Here is a 23,753-nt window from a genome sequence, read left to right as displayed (position 1 = left end):
AGGTAAGGGGGGGGTTAGCGAGAAGGGTAGCAGGGGGTAGCGAGGTAGCATGGGGGTTAGCGGAGGGGGTAGCGGGGGGGGGTTAGCAGAGGTAGCGGGGGGGGTAGCAGAGGTAGCGAGGGGGTACAGAGGGGTTAGCGGAGGGGTAGCGCAAGGAGAGAACAAGGGGTAGCGTAGGGGTAGCGCAGGGAGGGAGGGAGAGAGAGAGAGAGAGAGAGAGAGAGAGAGAGAGAGAGAGAGAGAGAAGAAGAAGAAGAAGAAGAAGAAGAATATATTATCGTCCTCTGAAGACCAAAAAATTGGCCTATGGGACCTGAGCAATACAAAATCCTCGTACACAAAGACTCCTCCCTTGGAGGGGAGGGTATTAAGAGAAACTACCTTTATGTCTTAGGTGAGTTCCTGTGCTTGAAAAGCTTATAGACAAACGTTCCTAAAGCTGGGGGTGACCCGCTATGTAGCATATCAGCCAGTCTGTTATGTCCCTCGAGAAAGGAGCTAAATGCTTTCCGGATGTGAGTATAGTAAGGGCATATCATTACCATGTGTTCTTCAGTTTCTGCCATTCCCTGGTCACATAATTGGCATATTCTGCTCTCTTTTGGCATATCTTTCCATCCTCCTATTTCAATCTGCAGCTGGTGTGATCGGGTGCGAAGTGAGGCCAAAGCTCTTCGCTTATGTATTGCCATAGGTGTGCAAATGTACTTCTGCGTGGCTGTTTCTCTTCCTGTATAAGTAGCCCAATATTCGGGGTTAATAAATGTACGGTAGTACTCAAACTTATCTCTGTTTTCAGCTGTTTGCCATTTCCGGTGTAGTGCATTCAGCAGGTCGTGATGAAAGGCATCCTCATCTACCTCCTCTGGAGAGTAGTCCAAGTACCTCTCTACCTCCCATTTTTGAAACCATTCTTTTAAATCTAGTGCCCATCCAAATGCCAAAATCTTACCCTTATTCGTCTTTTGGGACTTTTGACTTTCTACCCATGCCCTCTTTGGCAGCCTTTCATTATTCATGCGCTTGACCTTTGTGATCTATCTGAGTACTCTCTTCAAGGCATGCAACTCTATGGGTATGCATCCTGTCTCTAGGAGTAGGAGAGAGTAGGGTGTGGTAGCCTTGATGCCAAGGTGTCTTCTAATGAAAGATTTCTGCATTTTTTCTACATCATTCCATTTTGATGATGGTATACTCCCCCCCCACACCTCTACCCCATAGAGCACTGTTTGTACCACATATGCCCCAAAAATCTGCTAAAGTCTGCTAAATACCTATGGGTCTATGAGACTGAATAAAAACCTAGTACAAAGTACAAAACAAAATCCTTACATCATCTGGATAAACCAGAGAGGGTCGAGGAGTGCACATCGCAACTCAGCTAAGTTGTAGTCCTATATCAAAATGGCCTTCATTACATCAGTTTAAGACTCAGGGTCTTTAGATTTAGATTTGAAATCTCAAATTGAGAAAGAAAGAAAGAAAGATATATTAACGTCTACGAGAGGTTTCAAGGCCCTATGAGACAAAGTGTGAACCCAAGAAGTACCTCATACAAGCTACTGAGGGCTGAAGCAAAGGGTTCACTAAGACCCTTGCTGAGAACTGAAAGCTGAAAAAACTAAAATACTGAAAGCAAAAGCTAACATACTAACATGCTCATCTGGTGAGCAAAGCAAGACACTAGAGTAGCAAAGTAGCATAAGACACTAGAGTAGCAAAGTAGCATAAGTGTGTCAGGCGCTCAGGGCTAGCACTCCTAGTACATGCTCAGGTTCCATATATCCAGGTAACCTGGTGGCACTCGTATCTATGTCTCTCGAGCCGTCTCGCGACGTGGGGGAGGGCATGGTCTCCTCGATCTCTAGATCCAGTGGGCTATGTCAAGTGTGATGCCTCGTCTCTGACGGTCACCTCTGAGAAGGAATGAGATAGGCCGGACCTCGATCATGTGTACTCTGGGCTCTCTTCGTGTCGTACGTTGGCAAAACCAAGGTTATGATCTTCTACACTTCGCCGTCAATACTTCACCAACACAGCTTCACTTACAGAGGGGAGGCAATGGAGATCGTATAATCTTACACTTACCTAGGGGCAATCTTCGCAGGACCGCCTTCAGTGTGACCCACGCTGCCAGGGCACGACTTTACACGAGGGCAAGGAGCTCTAGCTCGACTAGAACAACAATGCTTTCAGGCACACTTCCAAGACGCCCCAGGAAGGGAGCATGCTATTTGATACATAGGTGAGGCCGATAACCATGTACACAACACCCTTCTAAGGGGTGACCTGACAACAACCGAGTGGCAGCGTTTTAAGAGGCTACATGTGACTATGGGATCCAGGACAATTCGAAGTTAGTCCCCCACTAGATCATACAGCCAAAGTTTGCTATGAAACTGCTCGAGATTGATGCAATCTTCCAGATGGACACTTATCTCCACAAGGTTTGGGCCTTACCTAGAGGGAGACTATCGAGGGTGGCACTGGAGTCATCTATACAGCTAGTTAAGAGCGGGGTTCGCACGGCCTGGTACGCATGCATTTCCAAATGGTTTGACATCCAATGGATCGTCTCCCCCTTTTCAATATAGCTTGGATGACCTTGATCCTTTGGTCCCGTACGATGAAATCAACCATATTATATGGTTGAACCTATTCCAACTCTATACATCATGGAGTTGGGACGGGGGGAGGACCAAGACTTCCCCACACTTGGTTCTACCGCAGCCACTTCTTGACAGTATTGGAGGACAAGCAACTTTCACACGGCCTCAAGATTGCCATTTGGACAAATGCGGGTCTCATCCCATCAGCTGAGGATTGAGGCAAGAGAGCCACAGATACACCTTGAGAGCAGCGGATTTGCAGACTATGCACTTTGGGAGAGATAGAGATAGAGTATTTCCTATGTACTTGCCCATTCTACTATGAGATCTGAGGACAGTACCACAGGAGACATGGATGGACCAAGCTCAGCAACAAGTCACAAATTCTACTCTGTGACTTTTTGGGACACGGTTTTGGGGGGGCTCTCTCCTAGCTGGTTTGCTTCCAGAACCAGGTCTGTGTTTGCCTCTATCTAATGGAGATGCGATGACATAGAAATGCCTTAATACTTCAGATTAGCCAGCGGGAAGGGACAGTACAACAGGAGACATTGATGGACCAAGCTCAGCAACACGTCACAAATTCGACTCTGCCCCCGAGCATGGTGGAGTAGAGGAGGAGGAGATAGATGACATAAGGGCAGCATGGGTGTGTGGAATGAGACAACGATGAGGAGGGATGCAGCCAAAGAGACACGATGCAACGATGGACTAGAGCACATACGAGAGAGGTCCAACCCATCATAGCTCTACTCGGAGGAGGACATCCGACCAGAGGCATGACTCTCGATATGGCCCATCGGATATAGAAAGAAACAACAAAAGGAGGTTGTATTAACTTCTTCAAGAGCCCTCATGGGCCTATGAGACAAAGTACAATCAGCAGAATAACTCATACAAGCCGCCATAAGCTGAAGTAAAGGCTCGCTAATGCCCTTGCTGAGTGCTAAGCTAAGCTAATAATCTCAAAAACTCAAACCAAAAAAAAAACTCTCTGAGGCTCTCAAGAGACTCCATGCCCCGACACAGCGAGAGACAACCCGGCTGACACAGATGCGAGATACTTTTGCAGTTCAGAAGAGAGACACCATGGCACCTGGCTATGTGTTCTAACTCTCAGATCTAGTATTAGCTATTAGTTTCTAGCTTTGACCTTTTGATTTTTGAGCTTTGTTTAGTTTAGTATAGTACTATGCAAAGGGTCTTAATGAGCCCTTTGCCTCAGCCCACTGTGGTTTGTATAAGTATGAGTTACCCTAATATTGTACTTGCCCTCTTTTGCAGCATCACTACAGTGCACCCCCACTCCTATAGTGTGGGGTGCTCTTCTCCACCCGCCTCCTATGGGGGCTCTTTGATCCCCCGCCATCCTGTGCGGGCTGGTTAGCCTGTCAGCCCGACCCTGTGGGGCTCTCTAGCCCTCCGCCTCTGATCCAGGTGCTATCAGCACTGCCCCGAGGGCCAGCAATCACCCCCGCCACTAATCAGGCTCACGCTGCCCAGGAGAGCTACCTCTCACACCTGCAAGCAAACAGCAAGGAAGACCAGAAGAAGATCAGTCAAGAAACAAGGAAAAAGAAGATACATTGCCAAAAAACAGTCAAAAAGACAGAGCTCTCTAAGGAATATCAAAGATGTAAGTACAATGCATTCAACTTCAGTTTCAGTTTCAGCAGAGTTCTCTCACATACGACAAAAACAATCTTGGTCTTCAAGTTTGAAGATGGATAACTCACTGGACAAGAAAACACGTGGGGAGAAACAACAGAAATATAGTGTCATTGGGGTACAAATGCCACGGCTTGTATATCAGCAGCTAAGGACATTATCAAAATGCAGGACACCGAAATTGACTCACTACAGAAAAGGATTGCGGAAACAAAGGAGCTGATATTATGCACAAGTTAAGGGATCATATGCAGAAGGATTTGGACAAGTGGAAAGAGGAAATGCAAGCAGAATGGAAAGGTCAACTAAAACAAATGCAAGTAGATATGGCTCGGGTGATTGAGGAAAAATCAAGCTATCATGCCTCACTCATGAAGGATTTGGAAAGACAAGTTGCTACCCTCACACAAGGCACGAAGAGAATATAAAACAAACAAAGCATTGGAAGAGCTCAAATCTGCAACTAAAACTTCAGAAAGAAGATGGCTGCTATTCAAGCTAATCTGCAGGGCAGACATGCAAGAGTTCACGCAGCAAATAACAAAGGGGAAAGAAAAAATCCTAGAATGGAAAGAAGTGGTCAAGAAAGTTGCATCAGCCCCAAAAAATTCGTTTCTGATGCATTAGAGGAGGAGAAAAGACAGCAGCAGCAAAGCCGTTAATGTGCTGGTAAGAGATTTGGCAATGGGTAATACCCCGATGGCGGATACAAAGGCACTCGTGAATAAGATGAATGTCAACCTTACCTTCTAGGCTGCATGGCGAGGGGGAAAGAATGATGAACCCAAGAGGCAGGTGGCTTCTTAAGAGGTTTTGATGCTTGTTCCTGCACTTCATCCTTTTCTTTGATTGCCAACCTAGTACTGGTGGGGGACTGGTTTGGAAGCTTCTTGTGTCACCTCTTGTTGCTAGGACTCTACCTCCTAGTAGACCACATCCCTGTTGATAAAGGATCTGTTTCTCGTCCAGATTGAAGAGATGATAGGCTTTGGACTCTTCAGTATATCTGGCAAATCTACACTTATGGCTTGTGGAATCTAGCTTCTTTATTTCATCCTCATGCACATGTACATAGGTGTTCGAACCAAAAACCTTTAGATGTGAAATGACAGGTTTCTTACTAGAGTATACTTCATAAGGGTCTTGTCTTTAACTGCCTTTGTCTTCGATCTATTTAGGATGTAATGGCTGTATTAACCTCCTCAACCGTATAGGCCTTTGAGAGGTTCTCCCCCCTCATAATGGTCAACTCCTTTGCACTATGACATGGTTTTTTCATTCTGCAACTCTGTTCTGCTGAGATGTAAAGGCTGCAAGAAGCTGTCTTTTGATTCCGTTCTTCTTACTGAAGTGTCGAATGGTTCTGAATGAATTCCTCCCCTTTCTTAGTACAGAATGCCTTCACAACCTTCCCTGACTCCTTTTCTACCTTGGCCTTCCACTCCTTGAATTTATGAAATGCTTAAGACTTCTTGGCTAGGCAGTATACCCAAACCATATGGCTACAATCATCAATGAACACCAGAACATAGTGAGAACCTGCAAATGACATGTGCCTCGTATCAAAGCTTCTTGTCATTTCTTCTTCTGCTGGAGCAGTTGCAACGACATAGAAGGATTGGACAATGGCCATCGCCTTGGTACATCGGGAACCTTATGAAGGTTCCCTCTGTACAAATAAAGTTCATCTTCTTTTACTGACACATCCGATGCAGAAGAATGCTCGGCCAAAAGATATCCATGGTAAACTGGTAGAGTGGTAAGGTTTTTTCAGCAGAGAAACATATGTGCATCAAGCAAAGAAGGAACTCCCCGCAGCAGTAATTCATGAAAGTTGTTGGCAGCAAATCTTGAGGGTAGTCCTCTTTCAGGACTGTCATGTGTCTCAGTGTAGAATATCAAATCTCTACCGTTACAAGTCTTTGAGAAGCCCATGGGTCTGACCAAAGGGTGCCATTACAATTCCATACTGCTATCTTCAATCCATGTTGTCCCTTCACCCCATGGCTTGGGCACCGTCATGTGCCATCCCCACCTATTTCCTCTCCTTTTTCTTTCCTTTCTCAGAAAATGACTTTTCCATCTCTATATACAGCCTATTTTTCTTCTTGTTTGGCTGCCATGACTGCTCTTGCTGAGCGTAAGGTCATCATCAAGGTATGTCCTGGTCCCTTTCAGTGTGGCTCTCATACTCATGATAGTGGATCTATCTGTGGCAGTCCTGAATTTAATTATGAACGAGTATAAACGGCTGCATGTCCACATGGATACCTTTTGGAAGGTACTCCCAAGCATAGTTGCCAGCCGAAACGGAAACGGAAGAAACAGAAGAAACGGAGTTTCCGGCTCCCGCCGAAGCGGAAATGGAAGAAAAGAAAATATGATACAATTTATGTATAAAATTTTATTTTTTATACGTAATATAATTATCAATAGAGTGCAAATCATACATAATACAATTATCTATACTTGAAGCATCATGCATGCTTCTATGATTCTAAATTCCTATGATGACTGATCTATCTCGTATCATCTATTATCCATGAACGATGCTTCAACAATCAACATGTGTCATCATTCATGAACTAAGTTCTAAGTTCCAAGTTCCAAGTTCTAACAAGTTTGAAGTTATCACAATCCGAAGTTTGAAAGGGAGGATGGAGAGGTGAGAGGGAGGATGGAGAGGTGAGAAAGGATGGAGAGGTAGAAGGAGGATGGGGAGGTGAAAGAGGATGGAGAGGTAGAAGGAGTCGGAGGAGGAGGATGAGAGGTAGAACGAGGATGGAGAGGTAAGAGACAAGAGGTAGTGGAGGGATGGAGAGCAGGCTGAGGGTGGAGAGCAACTGCCAGCCTACAAGATGGAGAGGATAGATAGCAGGCTCCAGCCTGTAGGGTGGAGAGCAACCTGCTGAATGGAGGGATGGAGAGGAGAGCAGGCTGCGGGTGCCAAGGCCCAGGAATCAAAGATGGAGAGGTTGGAGAGCAGCAGCACAAGAGGTGGCGGAAGCGACGACATGAGGCAACGAATCGGCGAAAAATGTTTTAATCAAAAGAGGGCAAAAAATAATTTAATCGAAAGAGCGCCAACCACCCCCAACAAAACAACTCCCCCCCCCCCTTCTCTTTATGCAAAGCCACCCAACAAACAAACCCACACCCACCCAAAAAAAAAGGTATTACGAAACGGCGTTTCTTCAAGTTTCCTAGCAAGAAACGGCCGTTTCGTGCAACTATGCTCGCAAGTATTGTTTAGTGTGCATATTTGGAGAGACAAATGCACAGAGGCATTGGATGGATCTCAGGTCTACCATCCATCTCATTCCATGGCTAGTATTTGGACTGATACCATACATACTTTGCTAGCCAGTTGGACGACCATGTAGGGTTCTTCCCGGGTGGCCTCTGCCAAGACGGGATACTTTCTCAAAGAATGAAGGGGCTCTCCCTTCTTCTCAAAGTCTATAGCAGGACTAAGGTGGCACTTTCAGCCTCGTCCTGAGCTTCTTTCGAATTTGTACTAAGGTTTTCTGTTGACCCCTTCTGGGACCTTTTTGTTCATGCCATGATACAAGTCTTTTTCATTCGGAAAAAAACAAAAATCTTAGACCTCAACGAAAAAAATTGGTCTCTCGCCTTGAATATGGGATATGCTAATCGAAAAACATTTTTGTTACTCTAAAAAGTTACAATGTATGTGAAGTGTTTCAAATATTTTGCTCTCTCGCTGAAGAAGATGCTTTGCATGTAGGTCAGTCAGGGAAAATATAAATTCTTCTTGGTATTAGGCCACTTCCACAATTAAGCATTGGTACATGTGCAATCATGAAACAAGAGTGCACACATGCGTGTGGACAATGCCTCCAAGCATAGTTGTAAAGCAAGTGCTTCTGGATGCCAAAGAAAAAGCAAACTATGTTTTAGGCTATTAAAAGTCATAAATGGAAATTTAAAATACGCAACTTAATTTAAAATTTTTAAATTACACATGGAATTTTACAAAAGAGTTTCAATCCTCCACTATAGTACTCCCTCTAAGGAGGCAACGCTAACAAATAGTGAAATATTCCAGAAAACGGTACTTACAAAGAACAACTCAGGTCGCGCAGGCCTCCCAGAGCTCAGATAGCCATTAAGAGCCCTTAAAGCAATACTATACTCTCCACACGCCAAATGGCACCTACTCCAGCACACCAATTTAGTCTCGGAACAATGCAAGAAAAGTCACCTTGCTATATTATCCAATCTTCTTCTCATGAGAGACCTCACACATAAAGAACATGGCACTCTCTCAGTTTAGATATTAAGAAGCAAGCATTCCATCAATAAAGGCCTAATTTAGTTTATAGAATAATGTGTCGCGCAAAGATTAAAATGACAATGTACACAATTAAAGGACTCTAGACGATAATTTGTGCGCACCAAGCTTTGAGCTCAACTACCATCTTTGTTACAGAGCCCATCAAGCTCATCTGGGTACTAACAGTTCTCACCGGTAAATGAATTTGTGATTTGACCTAGATAATTCTCAAAAGGTTTTTATTTCCCACCTTTCAGAACTCATGTGGACACAACTAAGTATAAGCTCAGCTGCAAATAGTAGCCACAAGGGCTCCACAATAAGAAGTTTGTCAGACTTCGATTACAGATTAACAGCAGATTGGCACAAACTTGGCAGTAGCAATGACTAGACTTGTCCTTTTCAATCTGTTAGTAGAAGCAAACTGGGAAGCCCTAGGTAGTGCTTAGAAGTGCTTCAAGTTGTTTGCACCCCTGCAACAAGTACCAAGCAATAAGCAAGGTGCAACCAGGAGCGACATGTTGACTTGCAACACCGACGAAGCTACAAGCATATCTACGCAACCGCATCATCGAGCTCCAAAACCCTTGAGACAAACATGCATATTCGCCTTCCATGCAACGTCTAAGTCACCTACATGTAGATTTGCACAAGTCGAATCACTCGAATGGATAGTTGATCAGTTGGCCGATGGCCAAGAACCTCCCCTTGTAGTCCTTTACATATTGTTTCTCTCTATTGCAATAGTGATAGAGCGATGTATTTATATTCTCATCCTAGACACTAGCCTTGTGTATGGGTGCCCACTTTTAGTGGGCCCATCCCTTAGCTTTCATTGTGTCTGGGTTTTTTCGATCTCATAGACTCTTCGGTCTTTTGTAGATGTTAAAACACTTTCTTTCTTTGTAAGAGAGTTTGGTGACAAAGCCATCCCACAAATCAAGTCACTATTCAGAAGGAGATCAACTATCTGTCAATGTAGGATCTTCTAACCATGCATCAGTAGTAGCTAATTTCAATATGCCCATTAATGTTTTGACCTTACCTCATCCTAATCTTACCCTTATCCTATCCACTAACCGTAGTTAGGAATTGGACTGTGGTTAGGAAAAAAAACCTCAATGAGGGAAAAGCGCCCCTAACCTACTTATTACATTACATTGGCCACTGCCTAGAATATACCAATAATTCTAACACCCCCCTGCAGTGCCGATGTGGTGTACAAGGTAGTGATCAATCACCAAAAGAAGATAAGTTTAGGGCACTGCAAAATGCCTCAAACTTCTCACGTGGAAGTGCTTTGGTGAAGATGTCTACAACATTGTCATGTGTTGACACAAAGATCGTACTAATCTCCCCTGCATGCAACTTCTCTCTGACATAATGATAATGAACCTCAATGTGCTTCGTGCGAGCATGAAACACAGGATTCTTTGCCACTGCTATAGCACTTTGACCATCAGTGAAGGACCCTCCAATAGGAGATGAAGATCAGTATATACAAAACGACACAGCCAAACACATTCAACTGTTGCTATGAAAGCTGCCCTGTACTCAACTTCACATGATGAAGTAGCCACTGTAGATTGTTTCTTGCTCAGCCAAGTGCGAGCTTTGCCCAAAAAGAAACAATTACCACTAGTGGACTGCCTGGTATCATAGTCTCCAGCCCAACATTGTCACTGTAAGCATGCATCTACAAGTCACCCCCCTGGGAAACATCAAGCCATAAGACTTTGTGCCTTGCAAATAACGGAAGATGTGTTTTACAGCCTGCCAATGTGTAGTCTTTGGACTATGCATATACATGCTTACCTAAGATACTGCATACTGAATATCGAGCCTTGTATTACATAAATAGATGAGGCATCCAACAGCCTGACTGTAAAGTGTGACATCCACTGATTCACCTGCATCATACATAGTAAGCTTCAGCCCTGGCTCCATGGGAGTGGCTATAGGCTTACAATCATGCATGTTGAACCTATCCAAGAGCTTTTGCACATACTTGGATTGAGACATAACGATGCCACACTTGTCTTGTATGAACTGGGTCCCCAAATAGAAATTTAACATGCCCAAATCTGTCATGTCAAATTCAACTTTCAATTCAGCTTTGAAATCTGCAATTATTTACTCATTTGATCCTGTGCGCGGCATGTCATCTACATAAAGAATGATGACCAAAGTATCCCCCCCATCCATCTTGATGTAGGGGGTGCTTTTCCGTGGGACTATTGTGCAACATAGAGCCCCCAGGATACACTCTATTGAGGTCCGACCTATCACAGCTTTCCTCACGAGAGACTGACAGACATGAGGGGTCACCCTAGACGTAGCCCAGAGAGTCCAGAGAGCGAGGAGATCGCGTCTACCACCACAGCAAGAGACAGCTCGACAGACGCAGATACGAGACATCTTCGCAGCCCACAAGAGAGCCATCACTATACCAGGCTTCGGTTTCGTCCCAGCACCTGGATAGATTGATTGATTGATATGGCCCACTCTGCAGTTGTAGTTGACTTTTTTCTCTATGATTATGATTCTATTAGCATAGATTAATACTCAGCAAGGATTCTAGCATACCCTTTGCTCACTGAGGCTTGTATGAGTTCGCTTTTTGTGTGTACTTTGTCCCATAGGCCCGTGAGGCCTCCCGTGGACGTTAATATATCTTTCTTTCTTTCTTTCTTTCTTAGTTGCCAGGAAGGCATTAATCTTGGCATACCATGCTCATGGGGCCTGTTTCAGCTCATATAAAGCTTTATTAAGCTTGCAAACTTGAAGTGCATTGCCAGAACATTCAAATCCACGAGGTGTTTGACATAAACCTCTTCCTGCAAGTCCCCATTGAGAAATCTGTTTTTATGTCTAACTAATGGACATTCCAAACAAAATTTGCAGCTATGTCTAACTGATGGACATTCCAAACAAAATTTACAGCCATGGCAATATCTGACCTTATGGTGGTCATCCAGGATGTAGGAGCAAAAGTATCCTCATAATCTATGCCCTTCTTCTGTGCATAGCCTTTGGCAGCCAGCCATGCCTTGTACCTATCAATGGACCCATCTGGCTTCCTTTGCACTTTGAAAACCCATTTGGTACTAATGGCATGTTTCCCTAGTGGCAAATCCACTACATCCCAAGTCTGATTATTCTCAATGGACTGCAATTCATTGTGCATGGCATGCATCCAATGCACATTATCCTTTTTTTCTGCAAAAGAGTCAGGTTTTTCTTCATCAAGAAGAGTACTTGCATAACCTGTCTCAACAGAAAGAGCCCCCCCTGCGCGCCTTACTACACTACGAATCCTGCCAAGTAAAGGCGCCTCAAGCCTACTCTCCCTAAGAGTCTGTAGCAACCAATTCGGAACTGTTTTGGCTGCATGTATCTCTTGAATCTCTTTCCTGACAACTTCATCCACACCCTGTGGAGGTGCAAAATCAGCATGTGGCTGAATCGGGGCACAGGGAGCAGGGGGAGGTTTCTGTAGATTCTAATTTTTAGCATGATCCCAGCGAGGGAACCAAAAGCTATAGGAAGCATCTTCTCAAAAACATCATCTGAAGAAGCTGGAATAGTAAATTCAGCATGTGTATGTGCTGAATTCTCTGAAAAAATAACATCTCTACTCACAAAAATCTTGCGAGAAGCAGAATCGTAGAGACGATAGCCCTTGCTTTGTGCACTATACCCAACAAAAATACACTTACTCCTGTTGTGACTAGCATGAGAGCACTAGGTGCACAAGAATACACTGTCTAGTCCATCGGCAAAGAGGGATTTCATCCAGCAAAATGAGAAGGAATAACTAAACATTCTCTTTAGAAGTAACTCCAAAGTTTTGTTGTAAAAGTTTCTCGAGCGATGGTCCCAATCTTCGGGCCTCAATCACTCCACTATCTGAAGACATACGCACACGCACTCTATGGCATTCCTCATCAACCACCTCCAAACCTTGCACAACTCGGCGACCTTCCCTCCTATTCGTTTTTCACCACCGGTGACATCAAACATACAACCCTAAAGCTACACAACAGCCAAAACGAAGATCGTGAGGGATCATGGAGTAATTACGTTGTAGATGCATTAAGTACTGTGGCCCCAATCTTGGCAAAGCTATTTAACGAAGTAGTTTGCACCAATTTCCCTCACCATTGTCCTAATCCATAGTTGGGTTTGTACGCGTATGGTTGGCTGAACCATACGCATATGAAATAATTATCCTGTATGTGTATGGTATGCCAATCATACTTGGTTTTTTTTTGGGGGGGGAACGGGGTTTATGAAAACGTTATTTTATCAGTTTCTTGACTTTAAAATTAATACAAGTTTGAACTTTGAAGTTTGAAGTTGAAATTTTTGTAGCTCTTAGTCAATTAAATGAGTACAATGTATACTTTCCTGATTTTTTTTTGGGGTAAAATTAGGGTCACGCATGATTCAGCCCCAGGAGAGAGACATATACATATATTTATATGTATGTATGTATGCATGCGCACGCGCACACACTTTTTTTTTTTGGGGTGAAATCTAGTTGTCCTTACATTACAAAGAGAAGTCCAATGACAAGGGACAGCCAATTACAAGCTCTCAAAAGATATCATTATATGACAAGAAGGTCGGATAATCTATATCCCACGCATACGTGCGCGGCACATGTGTGTGCAAAGTCATGACAGTCTACTAGGCAGAGTTCGGATGGTGTATGGGTAGACCAAGGAGGTTATGGATACGATTGGAGTCAAGCATGGATGTCCTATATGACCAAATTTGTTCGGACTTTACATTAATGAGCTTGAGTCATTCATTGAGACACTACATGGGGCTGGAGCACCACTAGCTGAATCTATTATCGTGATTCTTCTATATGCAAATGATGTGGTATTACTCTTGTCTTCCACAGAGGGCCGTCGATGGCATCTAGATGCACTTCAAACTTTCTGAGAGACACATGATTCGAAGCTCAACTTTGGGAAAACAAACGTTATGATCTTTAAAACATCCATGGCAGCACCACACTGAAAGAAATTCACCTTTGATTGAGCAAGCAACAGTGGAGATTGTCACGTCCATACCTACCTGGGAGTCCTCCTCTCAAGCCCAATCGTCATGATGAGACCAGCTCTGCAGGCCAAACCTAATGAGGGTATGCTGCACTCTCCAAACTTGAGCAACAATGTTTCCAGTCGCACCTTCAAGATCCCAAGGCTAAATATATTCTCTTATATTACGTATAGTAGCGACTTTGGGGGCCAGACTTATCAGAGGGAGACTGGTCCTGGACTTGTGGGGCAGGTCTTCTCTTCTCGTTTGTGTTTATTACTAGGGCTCACTTTGTCTGGTTATTTTTTACGAGACCTCATATCTTCTATAAGAGTCAGCGTGCTTCTTTTGCTGTCACTGTTCAGCATCATCTTTTCCAGTTTTGCCACTTAGACAGTGTCCCTGTCTAATAAACTGTATTTCATTATTTCTTTCTGCAGGACATCGCATGCTTCTGGTAACACGAGTTGAGAGATTATTGCTGCTACCAGTGCTTGGTGCATTTTTAGGGCCATAATATGGAGGCAATCAGTGGTACATAGGTACGCCCAGCTCAGAATTTGACCCAGTATACGCACTAGCATTGTGCATTCTTTGAGGGCCATCTAATCTAGAATGAAAGCAGCAAGGGAATTCCAAAGCTACGCATGATATATTAGCATCTTGATTTCAAACACTTGGAGGTTCTTTAATACTTAATAGGAGTCATTTTAACTCAAAAAAGAAAGCATTAGCAAACATTCAAAATTTTGCAAATGCGATACCTCCACTCAAAAATTTGAAAATGTATCCCTTTATTCAGGGTATTAAACTAGCCAATATACCTGAGAATTTGAGCAACACAAAACAAATCTGGTTGGAATCCATCTTGCTTCAACATTTCCAAAACACTCCTCAACGCCTACAACACAATCCAAATGCAAAAATTCAGGCTACTATACATCGCATACTTTCTTCAAACAATTGAACCCAAAATCATGCCTTAAAAATAATCTGCTTTAAAGTCATACACACAGTACCACGTATGAATCTGCCATAGCAGAATACTATGAAATAGTGAATACGGTTAATGAAATAGCACAACACATGTTTATGAAAAGCCACTCGATTAACTTTTAAATCTAATGATGGACAACATCACCAACCATAGTATCATAACGTATCAATGTATGAGACAAAATAATATGCAACATTCTCCTTGGTAAACTCATCACAAAACTCATATTAAACATTGAGATGGCTCGCTTACATATCAATGGAGAAGCACACAGAATAGACAAGAATTTGCTCTACATAGGCCACAGTGTGATGATAGTTGATAGCACCATAAAAAGCTGCCTAAGATAATAGAACAAATAGACCCTATAAAGAAACCATTCCATAAAAGTTCTAAACTTTCTCATAAATGGATCTGCCATTGAGATTCGTATCAAATAAGAAATCTCTATCTTTTTTAACAGGATATATTCTAGACGCAAAGAACACCTTCAATAACCTACCTTTTTATTGATGAGACAAAAGGGTTTTATTCAAAGATCCAGGTATGAAACTTCTCTGCTTTCAAAAGGAAGGGTTTTGTTTCCCTAATCACCTCACCCACAATAGCACAAAGAAAGCACTCTCATAGCATGTGCCCACCATCCCAAAATTTAGCTTCTTGATTGGCAACAATGTCGAAGAACCCTTTTCCACCTAACCCAACCCACACCGAAATCTTCACGGTGCCCAAGCTACAACTCTCTAGGGTACTTCACAATTGTGATGCCCATTTTGGTGAGCCCCTAACAAACACAAGTATAGTGACATTTGGACTAAGGTGGAGAAGGCAAAGGACAAAAATATCAAGGCATGCATATCAACAATCAAAGAATTATGCAAAATGCAACATGCTGAGATTGAATGCCTACAGAAAAAGCTAGGAGAAACCAGAAAAGATGAGCTGTCAAACATGCGTGCCCAAATGCAAGATGACATGAAGAGATGGCAAGGGGAGATACGAACAAAATGGGCAAAGGATATGGCTCGAATTGTGGACAAGAAAACCAGGTCTCTTGCTTCCCAGATTGACAACATTGGAAGCCCAAGTTGCTACTCTCAAAGATGAGAACAAGAAGCTGAGCTTCAGCCACCCCTAAAAACGGAGCTGAACATCATCAAAGAGCAAATGAAGCAACTCAAGGATGCAAAGGGGACTTCAGCAGAGGAATGCAAAATCATGGATGAGCTGAAATCTGAGAATGAGCAACTCAAGAAAGAAAAGGCAGTTTTGCAGACAACTATGCAGGGGAAAGATGCCGAGTTTATGCAGCAAATCACAAAGGTGAAGAAAGATATGCTTGCATGGAAAGATGTACTAAAAAACGGTACAGCAGCACCCAAAAAGGAGCTCATCTCTGAAACTTCGGAGGAAGAAAAGAGGTGTAGCAGCAAGGCTTTAAATGTGCTCGTTAGAGGCCTAACAATAGGTGACATCCCCATGTCAGATGCCCATGCTCTATTTCCCAAGATGGGAGTCAACCTCACCTGTGCATTAGCTTGGAGGGTGGGTAAGGTAGAGGCACCAACAAGGCCCATGGTAGTGAGATTACGGACAGCCACAGATAGAAACACCCCCATAAGCATAAGGGCAACACTGAAGGGCACCAGGAAGGAGTTGCAGGCTGCGCACTGGCGCGCGTAGGGGGAATGAGCAACTCAAGAAAGAAATGGCTGTTTTGCTGACAACTATGCAGAGGAAAGATGCCGAGTTTACACAGCAAATCACCATAGTTCCCACAAGTTTTGCAAACGGGGAAACAGAAACGGACAGAAAACAGTGTTTCAGAGTTTCGGTCACCAAAAGAAATGCTGAAAACGGAGTTTTGGTTTTTAAGGTTAATACAATATATTATATATACATAATTATTATTAATACATATATCATACAACAAGGCCTGAGAGGACAATGAGGAGGAGAGGAGAGGGCAAGGACTGAGGAGAGCAAGGAGAAGATGGCATGGTCAAAAAGTATCTTAAATTCTAATTAACCAAGAAATAATGAACTAACAAGAGAATATTTTTATTCTTATCCTGTACCAACTACACCCATTCATCACTTGTGTTACTTTGGTACAAGTCCAAGCACTATATTTGTCATATGCCTTAATGTCTATACCGTCCAATACCAGTATGATATTAAGAAACAATAACAAATGTAACACTTAAGTCTAAGTCTTTTATGTGAGTAACAATAAGTGACATATATTAATCTGTGGCCAGTAAAAAATACATGTACACCATTCTCTAATCATACACGTCAAATTTTTTAATCATTGCCTTAATGCCTTGGTAGCTAGTAATGATCCAATATGTATTTTCTTAGCTACTAGAAATACATAGAAGATACTATATGGCATACCAACCTTTGTTCACTATCCATAAACGCAATATTAAAAATAGATTATAAAATATGGAGCTATATTCCTAGTTAACAATCATGTATCCCCCTCTTGCTTAGCATAAATGTCGTCATATGATTTTTCTTCTCCTTAATTCTCCACTTCCGTTGAGCAAGTTCATCAAATCATAACATATGTACCAAGCAATAATAATCAATTAGAGATAACCATGTCTGCATCTACTTATGAGTATAAAAACCTTCTGAGCGAGAATATAGAATCATTCCTTTAGAGTAGATATGTGATTGATATATTTCCTTTTATCATGCTTAGTCTTTGGCAAAAGCATACAATATTCAACTCTCTCTTAATTCTATATGATTATTACCAAAAAGGAAAGCAAACAAAAAGGAGAACGAAGAAAAGACATGTAAGTGCTAGGATGAAATCCATACATCAACGAAGTCACGGCTGCTCCTCCCTGCTCTTGGCTGCTCCTCCCCGCTCTTGACTGCCCCTCCCTCTCCTTCAGCCCTCTCCCTCTCCCTTGCAGCCTGCCCTCCCTCTCTTCCCCCTCCCTCTCCGCAGCCCCGTCACCTCTCCCTCCCCTTCCTTGCAGCCCCTCCTCCCTGCCATCAGCCCCCTCTTCCCCCCCCGCCCTCCCTTACCTCCTCCAAACCCCCTTCCCCCCGGCCTACCTTCTCGCCTCCCTTCCCCTCACCATCCCGCCCCCTTGCCCCGCAACCTTCCTGCCTCCCCATTCCACCCCCCCTCCCCCACCCTACGAGCCTCCTCCCTTGCCCTACGACTCCCCTCTCCCGCCGCCATCCCGCCCCCCTTCCCCGTCCCTTCCCCCCGCCTCCCTTCCCCTCACCATCCCGCCTCCCTTCTCACCCCTCTGCCTCGCAACCTTCTTGCCTCCCCCTTCTCTCAAGCCATACTTTTTGGTCACCCGTCTTAGGCACCAGGGGAGGTACTTGCATTTCTATTTCTTCTTCAATGCTTCCCTTGGTGATTGGACATGGGATCATAGTTCCCTCTAAAGCTCAGTGGGTCATTCTTTTGATTGGTGCACGTAAGATTGGATTCTTAAACCTCTATGCCCCAATTCAAGAGGGGACCGTGTCCTTCTCTGGAAGGAGCTGCTTTCTTGTTCAATGTATTGCAAAGTCTTGGATCATTGGGGGTGATTTCAACATGGTTGAAATACCCACAGACAAAAGAGGAGGTAAGAAACGTGGTATCCATTCCCTAGAGAGAGCAGCCTGGGATGCCTTTCTTTTTCGGTACAATCCTATTTTCTTTGTCGAACAGGAGATTGTAGATGCCTATCCATGCACGGATTGACAGATTTTATGTGGATGATTGGGCTCTGAACAGAGGTGGGACAATATGCAATACACCTGGTGTGTCCACTTCATATCATTTTGCAGTTGTTTTGTTGGTTTTAGATCCTCAAGTGAAGAGCAGCTCTATTAGTATCAGGATTCCAAATGCCTTCTATGTAGAGGAGGGCCCCACAGAGACAATGTTGCGGACACCACAGCTCGTTTGTATCAGGTTTTTCACAGTCTCATAGACCCATTGGTCTTCCGAAGACTTGAATAAACTTCCTTTCTTTCTTTCTTTCTCTCTCTATCGCAAGGAAGGTAAATGGGCTGTTTATAGAGATGGGAAAGCACTCAGTGAAGTCTTGTTCTTTCCAAGATGTTCCCCTCACTCCTTTCAGAGCTGGTCATGCCTTAGTAGACACGTTTTGGGAGATGTTGGCTAGCATTGCAGCTTGGCATATTTGGAAAGCCAGGTGTACAGAGGCGATGGAGGGTATCCAAGTTCACCCTTCCCAGACTATGGCCAGTATTTGGACCGATACTATACACACTCTGATGGCCATTTGGGCGAGCATGCAAGGATCCTCCAGAGCAGCCACTGCCAGGAGAGTTACTTTTTTCAGAGTTTGGAGGGGATCTCCTTTCTTCTCGGAGTTTCCTTCAGGGGTGAGATGGCATTTTCAGGCTCCGCCTTAGTTCTTTATTAGCTCACTTTGAGCTGTTTTTTCCTCATGCATTGCATGATATACTCCCGCATTTGAGCTTGCTCTCGCGATTTTCATTCAAACTTAATAAAGTAATTTTCTTGAAAAAAGAAAAAAAAGAAAGGACTCTTTAAAGACTTCAAATCCGAACCCAAATACCCTCAATCTTAAACTGATGTAATGAAGGCCATTTTTATCATAGTACTAGAATCTAGATGTGTGCTATAATAACCTCGAGCTGAGAAGCCATGTACACTCCTCGACCCTTTGGTTTTTCCAAATGTTGTAAGCCATCTTTTTGGGGGTGTGCTTTGTCCCATAGACCAGTGAGGTCTCCCGAGGACGTTAATGTATCTTTCTTTCCTTTCTTTCTTTCTCTCATTCCCACAGCACTCTAATTCCACCAAGAGGCCACCTTCGGAGAACATTTCGTTCATCTAAGCCTAGATGGCTTGATTTAAACACCACGTTACCTACAAAACCACCTCTCACATGGTATAGTTTAGCAGGCATGAGCTTGAAGCCTTATAGTGCCACAAAGATTTAAGACCATGCACACTCTATGGCATGCATGAGGTGGAGACGGGGAACACAAACTGAGGAGACGCCCAGGATACTGTAAATTGAGGTTCAGATAGAGTGACACTCGGGCTCTTTCATATAGTAATTTGACGTTTCCTTGTGGACACATCATCCTTTGGCAAGGAGGTTGCAGTAGAGCAGGAGGGTATGTTCACCATCGCGCCCACATTTCCTGGTATAGAAGAGCTCTCATATATGGTGAATTTCTTATGCAAGAAGACTTCAACCCTAGCACCATAAAGAGGTAGGTTCATCGTCTTGAGTGGGGGACTCCATGCCGCTACCTCATATACACGTCACACATAGGATAGGAGTGCACCTATAGTAGCATACAGATGTTATGTCTTGAGCTAGGGCCCAGATATGGGCTGGTCAAAAATGTGGAGCAAGCCCCAGGGGCCTTTGTCTTCAAGATTTACCTGCATCCAAGATAGGTTCAGTGTGATGGATAATCCTATTTGGATCCCGGTCGTTGCGTCCTTCATACTTGCAGAAGCCACCCTTTTGATAGGGACTGATCACTCAGTGCTGTTGACATGTGGAAGCCAGGGCTTTGGATGACAGTATCAACAGAAGCAATCTTACACGAAAGATTAGTCCTTGGAAATTTAATCCCCAAAACATCTCCGTCTTGAACCTTAAGATACCACCACTGGATTGCCTAATTCAAACTGCAGACTGATGCCCCAAAGAATGGATTCCCACAACATGAGTAGCTTACAACAACATGCACTACATTCTCCAAGTCTCATTGAACGAAATAAGGATACATATTTTGAAAATATGAGGTCAGTGCAGCAATATAGGACATCATACACAGCCTCAATCAATTGGATCTACAAGCAAATCATATCTTTGCATCCCTGTTATCAATGGCGGTTGCACAAAATTCCCCGCAAAAAGCGCAGAACCAAACCATTACAAGATAACAGAAACCATGGCTGATGTTTCTTAGCCTTCCAATTTTCAAAGACTGATGACAAACTTTGTACATCACAAATCCACTCACCGCTGTATTTTTAAGGTCAGCACATGCAAGGAGAGCAGCATGATAAACAGTTAACCGGCGATCAACTATGTTTCTCCTTCCTCGTACAAAATCAATGGTGGGCAAACAATAGAGATACTCATCAATCTCATCGATCATATCTGCTCCATCCCGCGCACCAAAGGCATCCTGAGCCGACCAGCTGCTTGACTGCCTCAAATGCTCCATAATCTGTGCATTCCATGGCACACCTTGTTGTTTATGCTCATTTTCCCCCATCATTAAAACTTTTCATAACTGATCATGTCCTTTATAAAATAGCAGAGCCAGTTTTCACTCTGTTTGACATACTATCACCTTTTCAAAGACATCATTCTTTCTGGCCACATGATTCTTTTCTGCTGTGATGAGCGCAGCATAGCAGTACTTGTTCAGAGCAAATCCCGATTCAGTTATTCTCTGCACGACCCCAGCCCTGTGTAAAAAGGATTTTGTTAACTGGAAGACACATCTTTAGTATCACCAAGAATACTGTATTTTTCACTAAAGGAAAGAATCATCTGCAATGATAGACATGCCAGAAGATTGAGGATACAATTGCCTGAAAAGAACTACAGAACAGTGTACTTACGCTTCTTTGGGCAACCCGGCTGCACCACATGCACCTAGAAGTGCTGTTAAAGTCTTTAAATTTGGGCGTATGTTGAACTGCATCATCTCCTCCACAACCTTGCTTGGGATTTTTTTTTTCCCATAGGGGGACAAAAGCAAGAGTACAAGAATGTCATCTCACATGCATCCATTAGATATGCACAGCTCCCTGTCTACAAACAATTTAAAATCCCCTCATTTAAAGGGTTTTTCATAAGCTTTTTTTAATGCAGTTGAAATGTGTGTCCTCAAAAGAAAAGGTTCAGAACAGCATTCGTAAAATTTACAGCTCACCGTACTTTACTGATTTTGGGTTTTAGAGGAAGTAAAAGCCAGATGATGGCATGAGAAAAGGGGAAGGGGGAACAGAGAAGAAGGGGGGGGGGGGGGCGTTGGGTTGTTCTCACTGCCATCATGTGTACATTTGTAAAACTGCTCCAAAGCTTGCATATCTGGCTTATACACAGCAAGCTGGCTACATGATCTCACCTTTTGCGAGAGGCTTTTTTTGGGGGACAATCGAACAGGGTTTTCTTCAGAAACTGTCAATGATGTCTGGCTTCATTGGTCTCTTCCTCAAATTCAGAGCTAGCATTCACATGCTGCTTTTTCCAGGGATAGCAAAGCCCATCTCAAACGACCACTATCTCTAAAAGTTACTGGATAGGAAACAAGCCTTGAGAGCAGGCCATTTCAGAGGAAATCGCCTGACAGAGTGAGAACCTCGTACCTCACTGATCACTCACACATGACAGGAAGCTAAGCAGCATCCATACACCAAAACCCATGCTTAGTACAACTATTCAAATTCAAAAACGTGATACTTAAAACCACAATTCAAGGAAACGAGGCCTGTGTCATTTACTCTAGCCCCATCCCAATGTTGGAGGTGGTTGCATTCACCCCTCGGTTGAACTAGGGGAGCATGGTTTATTGACGGGCGTCGCGCTACAAGACACGAGGCATTGGTGGGATTTAATCCTATAAGCAATAATGTGGCCCCAGTGGCCTTGGATATATTGGCCCACTTGAATCTCTCTCTCTCATCCCACCCAGGATTTTTTGGGAGGAGAGAGAGGACCTTTGCATGGCGCTTAACCACCACTGAATTTGGCCTAGGGGTGCTAGGCTAGGGGCATTAATTAACGTCCCAAGGGTACTTATGATTATATGTGCAACAAGTGCAATTCCTAGTGCTATTAGCTTGGTTCTATTCACTAGGGTCATGTTTTAGAAAGTGACCCACAAGAGGTTCTATTCACTAGGGTCATGTCTTAAAAAGTGACCCCCTAGAGCCATTAAATTCCCACGTCCACTTTGCCATGTGTCCTAAGTGTGTGCATGCATGGGTTGTATGCTTCACTTGTGGCGCCTGTGTGTCCCATCTGGAAGCACCTGGAAGGTCCTGGAGCCCTACCCTATCCTATCCTGTTGTTCTGGGTCTTCATCCCTACCAGAGAGTCTTTTTGGAGTGTGGCAAATTTATGAGCTCTCCCTTTGCTGGCTGAAGACGTTTTTTATGATTTCTCCGCGACAGATCTTCTCCTGTTTGTGTTTCCTGCTGTTGGCATGCTCCCTTGGCCTAGGCATCTCCATTCTGGGCCTTTTCTGATGCTTTTCTCGACAGAATGCTTCCTTTTCATTGTCTGAGGCCATATTCCTGGTCGCCTACCTCCTAGCTCCTGTCTGGTGCTATGCACACTAAAATCTGAGATTGCCATGTTTGGCAAACGACTTCATGGCTGCTTGGCTGCAGATTGCTGGTCCTCTCTTCTTGTGACTCTTTCTAGTGCTGGAAGGCAATCAGGGACAGCCTTCTCCTGCCAGAGTCCATTAACTGCTGGTCGACCATCTTCTGGGGCTGTTTCAAGCTGAAACAGGCTCCATGTGCTTGCCATACTCCTCTCTTCTTCTCCTGGTGTGTGCATCTACTACTCTTGCCGAGCTTTGGAAGGTTGGTTGCCCTGCCATTGGCCCGGAAGAGGATTGGGGCACTGGTTGTGCTACTCTCTTCCTGGGGGAGCAGTGGCAAGCCTTGGACTCAGTGATGGCCTTGAATTGTGTGGATGCACTGCTTGGTATGATGTTGGATTATTCTGCTTGTGATATTTCTTGACTACTGAAGGGAACCAAGAGGATAGCACTGCGTGTTTGTCACTTGCACAGCCAGTGGTTGGCATTGTACTAGGTTGCACCTACAGATGAGTTCAGGAAGGGAGTCCCTTGTAATTGAACTAACCAATGAATAAATAAATACCGCAAGGGGCGCCAACTGTTAGGGCCAACATCTGAGTGTGTGCATGCTTGGGCTGTATGCTTCACTTGTGGCGCCTATGTGTCCCATCTGGAAGGTCCTGGAGCCCTACCCTATCCTATCCTGCTGTTCTAGGTCTTGATCCCTACCAGAGAGTCTTTTTGGAGTGTGGCGGATTTATGGAGCTCTCCCTTTGCTGGCTGAAGACGTTTTTGATTATTTCTCCGCGACAGATCTTCT

General features: G+C 43.9%; 1 protein-coding gene across 2 annotated transcripts in view; it reads right to left on the bottom strand.

Annotated features, from left to right (window-relative positions):
• Positions 1–23,753, bottom strand: part of LOC147880862 (pentatricopeptide repeat-containing protein At4g35850, mitochondrial-like) — a 103,726-nt gene that overhangs the window by 10,196 nt on the left and 69,777 nt on the right. For both annotated transcript variants that reach the window (XM_087370981.1, XM_087370980.1), the window contains 5 exons: positions 21,240–21,337; positions 20,966–21,083; positions 20,630–20,839; positions 14,451–14,527; positions 8,361–8,454 (listed from right to left, as the gene is read on the bottom strand). In XM_087370981.1, coding sequence (XP_087227107.1) covers positions 8,361–8,454; positions 14,451–14,527; positions 20,630–20,839; positions 20,966–21,083; positions 21,240–21,337 — 597 coding nt within the window. The remainder of the gene's footprint in view (positions 1–8,360; positions 8,455–14,450; positions 14,528–20,629; positions 20,840–20,965; positions 21,084–21,239; positions 21,338–23,753) is intronic.

Source organism: Dipteris shenzhenensis, chromosome 32 (assembly GCF_047967505.1).
Source record: "Dipteris shenzhenensis isolate YYH24624 ecotype China chromosome 32, Dip_SZ_1.0, whole genome shotgun sequence".
Lineage (NCBI taxonomy): Eukaryota > Viridiplantae > Streptophyta > Polypodiopsida > Gleicheniales > Dipteridaceae > Dipteris > Dipteris shenzhenensis.
Note: the sequence above shows the minus strand (reverse complement) of the source record. Positions and strands in the feature narration are given on the sequence as shown.